Below are 6,085 nucleotides of genomic sequence, written 5' to 3' on the forward strand. Positions count from 1 at the left end.
TTTACCTCAGTTTCATGTGAATGTTTGCTGAAGGGAATCTCCTTTCTAATTTATAATATAATTCTTAAAAGAGTTACACAGTAACTACCATTTGTTTCATATGAGAATGTATAAGATCAGTTATCAATACAAGTTAAATATCTACTTTCCCTTTTATATAACCTGTATTGTTTTTTCTGAACTGGTATTTAGAACCTCTGCTAACACACCAGTCCTACTCTCCAGTTATCCTTTTGATTCAAAAATCAGAGATGGGTTTTACTTTAAAAAGTAACTTTAGCCTGAAATAAAGATACTTTTGTTACTTCATCTTTTATAAAAAGTTTTCTCTTTCCTAGGTCTTTCAATGCACACTTTTCATGGAAACTTCTTTGTCCGTTCCACTGATTTGTTATCCCTTGCCAACATCAATCCTGATGCTGGATTTGCAGTACAATTGTCAATAGAAGAAAATTTGACAGATACTTCCTTAGTGTGCTTTCAGACAGCCCTGTTATATACATCAAGCAAAGGTAATATTAACAGACAGGAAATAAAATCAGTAGTAGTTTTCCCCTCCTTTTACATGCTAGGGAAATGGGGAGAGAGAATGAACGAACATACAGTGGGAGATAAATGGAATTTGCATAGTTAATCAAATATGTGTTCTGTTTTTGTTGCTGTTGTTGTTTTTAACTCATTTTTGAATCTTTAGTATCTTTTTTGACTCGTGGAAGTCATGTATTCTCAGGGTCATATGTGTCTGGTAAACTCATGCTAAATCCAGTTATGTCATCCTTAGCAGCATTTTTTGCCCCATAAATAAAAAATTCTACCTAGCACATAAGGCACATATTAGTTATTTGACAGTCAAGTTTTCTGACCTTTTGCTATGTTGGATGTAATTTGGAATGATCGATATTAAAATAAAAACCAGAACCTAATGTTCAGCTATATACAAAATACAATATAGGTTCATAGTCCACAGATTTGGAGAGTGTTTTATTTCTCTTTAAAACATGTTACTTGAGGGGTACCTGGGTGACTTAGTGAGCTAAGCCTCTGCCTTCAGCTTGGGTCACTATCTCAAGGTCCTGGGATCAAGCCTTGCATTGGGTTCCCTGCTCAGCGGGGAGCCTGCTTCCCCTCTGTCTTTGCCTGCCTCCTCTCTGCCTACTTGAGATTTCTCTGTCACTGTCAAATAAATAAAATCTTTAAAAAAAAAAAAAAAGTTTTACTTGCAACACTTTGTATTCACATTTCAGAATTCTATGGGTGACTTAATCCAATCAGAATAGTAATTTGAGTAATATTTTGAACTGTTTGGTTTATTTCTGTCTTGGCCTGATGTGTTTCTGCAATGATGTTGCTTCCTCCTTCTGTGTAGGTGAGCGGAGAATTAGAGTGCACACGCTGTGTTTGCCAGTAGTAAGCTCACTTGCAGATGTATATGCGGGAGTGGATGTACAGGCTGCCATCTGCCTCCTGGCAAACATGGGTGAGTGAAAATGTGAAGGAACAGGTGAAAGGTGGTTTTCTGTCCTAAAAACTGAAACCTGGGCATTTTTTTTTACCCTACAAATCCCTTACTTAGAAGATACATACGTTCTCCATTTTCATTTACAGCACTGTGAATTGGACTGTTCTTATAATTCTTGTTAATGCGTTAGTTTAAAAATCTTTGAGGGCTTCATAATCACTGAAAGCTGGTAACAACCCAAATGTCCTTCAACTGGTAAAAGTAGGAACAAACCATGGTATATCCATACAGTGGAAATACAACTCAGTAATAAAAAGAAATGAACTAATGCTATGTCAGTAGACAAGAATGACTCTCACAGGCATTATGCTAAATGAAAGGAGTTTTACATTCATATGACCTTCTGGAAAAGGGAAGATTATAGGGATGGAGAACAAACAGATTGTTGATTATCAGGGTTAAAGGTAGTGGGATTTTACCACAGTGGGGCAATACCACTGGATATTTTGGGGGTAATGGAACTGTTGTGTATTTTGATTATGGTAGTGACTATATGGCTGTGTGTTTGACATATAATCACTGTACAATTATACCCCAAAACATAAATTTTATTGTGTGTAAATTTTAAAAAATTATTTTGGGGAATCGTATAACATTGAATGTTTGGTTTTCAGTGAATTTTCTCTTGGGGCATGAAATGAACTTTATTTTTCATACAGCCCTAGAGAAAAATAGTCATTGTTATTCATTTTGGGAAAATTATAATAGCATTTACAAAAGTATGCCAATTTTCAATTATTTTTTATCTATATTTCAAATTCAGTATATTATAACTGATTGTTTTTCAGTGTAGTTTTATTTTTAATACTTGAGCATATCTGTAGGCTATCTTTAGCTTAATAAAATATGTACTTAGAAGAAAATAAGTTTCACACTGATATCTGGCTTTTCACTGTCTGTGTGAGAACCTATGTTCAATTGCCCTCTTTGTTTCCTTGACCCGGGAATGCTTTGACAAAGAAGATTTCAGAGGATCACAAGGGATAACTCAGATTGTAGAACTTACATTGTTTATGCAGAAAAAAAAATGATATTTTATACATGTGACTTCTACTGGAGTAACTGTACCATCCCTAGAGCTTTCTCAGATGTAAATGGTTGATATACATTCTCTAATATCAATGGCAGTTAAGTGGTTTCAGATGTAAAGAGATAAAGAAAAAAAGATCCAAAATAATCTAGATCTGCTCTGATTGTGAGAATTAGCCAGATTCATTTCCTAAAAATTGTGTAATGAGCAGACACTTGGAAAATGAAGGGGCAAGTAAAATGTTAGTTTTCTCTCCTAAAAGTAGAATTTTTGTTGGTTTCTTAAATAATGCGTGTTAATTTTATCCCTTGTAGCATTCATTGGAGTCTGGTGGTTAAATCCATGTTCACTGTGATTGCGTTACAGCTGTTGATCGGTCTGTCTCGTCCAGCCTGTCAGATGCAAGAGATGCCTTAGTGAATGCTGTGGTGGACTCCCTGTCTGCATATGGCTCAACTGTCTCAAATTTACAGCACTCCACACTGATAGCACCCAGCTCCCTCAAGCTCTTTCCCCTCTATGTTTTGGCCCTTCTCAAACAGGTAGCTCTCTGTCTACACTGGTACATTTCATACATGTATCAGGTGCATTACATACCTTCTCAGTACATAGATGAAATGAAATCCAGGTTTTCTGGGGTTTTTAATAATTAACTAGATAGTTTTACTACTTAGCATTGGAAAAGTTTTTGAAAAACAATAGACCAGTAGAAAAAAGTATATAAAAACAAATGATGACTGTCATGAAGCCATATGCTCTCGCTCTTCAGTATGTGGGAGCAGCTTGAATAATAGTGTGCTTATAGCACAGTCTTAAAAATGTATGTGCTTCTGGAAGGAGACTCTAAGGAGAGGATTTACTGTCCATCGAACATCTTTCCAAGTCTCAGGCACTGTAATAGTTGTTATATATGCATCATCCTATTTAATCCTTACAGCAGCCTAGAGAGGTATTTTTTTCTCTGTTTTTCTTAAGATAATATAGCTTCGAGAAGCTAAATAACTAGCTCACATATCTGCCTATTGAATGTCAGAGCTGAGAATTCAATCCAGGTCTATTCGAAGGCTGTGCTTTTTCCATACTGTGATGGTATATATATTTGTTTTGACATTTGTCTATATTTATGTTTTATTTGAAAAATACAGTGTTGTTTTTGTTGTTGTTTTATAGAAAGCATTTAGAACCGGTACAAGCACACGCCTCGATGATCGTGTATATGCCATGTGTCAGATAAAGTGTCAACCGCTTGTTCATCTGATGAAAATGATTCACCCCAACTTATACAGGATAGACAGACTGACAGATGAGGTATAATATTTTTAGTGTACTTGAAATTTTTGTAATTTAAATATATTTGAGTGTCTTGATTCTACAGCTAAGCTACTAATGTATTAGTAACAATTTTTTACATCTGCTTATTCCCTATGATAGTAATAATACATTAAATAAGGACACTAGCTATGAATTTGGTTGAATAATAGGACTGTCAGATACTGTCTGTGGTTATGGAGTTTTCAGAAATATGGGAAGTAATTCACCTTGTGATTTGGTTATAATATTTATTACAAAGTAAGTTGTAGAGTGGACATTTCCATTTATATTTTGTAGATACTGGCTGTTCTTAATGTGATCAGAGTATAATTTTTATTTGTGTTGGGTTCTTTTTTTTTTTTTTTTTTTTTTAAAGACTTTATTCATTTATTCATTTGAGAGCGAGAGAGTAAGCATGCACAAGTGGGGAAAGGGGAGGAGGGAGAAGCAGACTTCCCTGCTGAGCAGGGATCCTGTCTGACTCAGAGCTCAGTCTTGGGACTCTGGGATCATGACCTGAGCCAAAGGCAAAGCCTTAACAAGACTGAGCCATACAGGTGTCCTGTTTTGTTTTTAATTCCAGTATAATTAACATATAGTGTTATGTATTAGTTTCAGTATATAATATAGTGCTTTATTAATTCTGTATATTACTCAGTGCTCATCATGATAAACATACTCTTGGTCCCCTTTATCCACCCCCCCACCCACATCCCCTCTGGTGACTGCCAGTTCTCTATAGTTAAGAGTCTGGTTTTTTGGTTTGTGTGTGTGTGTTCATTTGTTTTGTTTCTTAAATTCCACATGTGAGTGAGATCTAAACGGTATTTGTCTTTCTCTGACTGACTTATTTCACTTAGCATTATACCATCTACATCTATCCATGGTGTGGCAAGATTTCATTCATTCTTATGGCTGAATAATTTTCCATTGTGTGTGTGTGTGTGTGTGTGTGTGTGTGTATACACCATTTTTTCTTTATCCATTCATCTGTTGATGGATACTTGGATTACTTCCGTACTTTGGCTATTGTAAATAATGCTCCAGTAAACATAGGGGTACATATGTCTTTTGGAATTAGTGTTTTTGTATTCTTTGGGTAAATAGAAATTAATAGTGCATATTGTAATTCTGTTTTTAAGTTGAGGAACTTCCATATGGTTTTCCACAATGGCTGCACCAGTTTGCATTCCCACCAAGAGCACATGAGGGTTCCTTTTTTTCTCCACATTCTTGCCAACATTTGTTGTTTCTTGTGTTTATTTTAGCCATTCTTACAGGTGTGCGGTGGTAACTCATGTGGTTTTGACTTGCATTTCCCTGATAAGTGATGTTGAGCATCTTTTCATGAGTCAGGTGGCCATCTGGATGTCTTTGGAGAAATGTCTGTTCATGTCTTTTGCCCATTTTTAATGGGATTATTTGGGTTTTTGTTGTCGTATAAATAATTGTATAAATTCTTTATATATTTTGGATATTAAACCTTTTCGGTTTATTGGATATATCTTCTCCCATTCGGTGTGCTGTCTTTTCATTTGGCTGATTGTTTCCTTTGCTGAGCAGAAGCTTTTTATTTTTATGTAGTCCCAGTGATTTATTTTTGCTTTCAATACCCTCACCTTAGGAGACCTTCTAGAAAAACGTTGCAATGGCCAGTGTCAGAGAAATTACTGCCAGTGCTCTCCTCTAGGATTTTTACAGTTTCAGATCACATATTTGGGTTCCTGTTTCATTCTTTTGTGTGTTGCTTTCCAGTTTCCTCAACACCATTTGTTGAGGAGCCTGTCCTTAACCATTACATATTCTTGCCTCCTTTGTCAAAGATTAATTGACCAAATAATCATGAGTTTATTTCTGGGGTCTCTCTTCCATTCCCCTGATCTATGTGTCTGTTTTTGTGCCAGTATCATATTGTTTTGATTATTATTGCTTTGTAAGATATCTTGAAATCTGGGGTTGTGATACCTCCAGTTTTGTTGTTCTTTTTTCCAAGATTGCTTTAGCTATTTGGGGCTTTTTGTGGCTCCATACACATTTTAGGATTATTTGTTTTATTTCTCTGGAAAATACTGTGGCTATTTTGATACTGATTACATTAAATCTGCAGATTGCTTTGGATAGTATGTACATTTTAACAATATTTATTCTCCCAACCCATGAACGTGGAATAGCTTTCCATTTGTTTGTGTCATCTTCAGTTTCTTCCATTAGTGTGTTATAGAGTT

The 6,085-nt window shown here is 35.4% G+C and overlaps 1 protein-coding gene across 6 annotated transcripts in view; it reads left to right on the forward strand.

The window, feature by feature from the left end:
* Window positions 1–6,085, forward strand: part of SEC24B (SEC24 homolog B, COPII coat complex component) — a 92,529-nt gene that overhangs the window by 79,384 nt on the left and 7,060 nt on the right. For all 6 annotated transcript variants that reach the window (XM_032333123.1, XM_032333124.1, XM_032333125.1 and 3 more), the window contains 4 exons: window positions 339–512; window positions 1,367–1,477; window positions 2,916–3,091; window positions 3,720–3,857. In XM_032333123.1, coding sequence (XP_032189014.1) covers window positions 339–512; window positions 1,367–1,477; window positions 2,916–3,091; window positions 3,720–3,857 — 599 coding nt within the window. The remainder of the gene's footprint in view (window positions 1–338; window positions 513–1,366; window positions 1,478–2,915; window positions 3,092–3,719; window positions 3,858–6,085) is intronic.

This window comes from Mustela erminea, chromosome 2 (genome assembly GCF_009829155.1).
Source record: "Mustela erminea isolate mMusErm1 chromosome 2, mMusErm1.Pri, whole genome shotgun sequence".
NCBI lineage: Eukaryota > Metazoa > Chordata > Mammalia > Carnivora > Mustelidae > Mustela > Mustela erminea.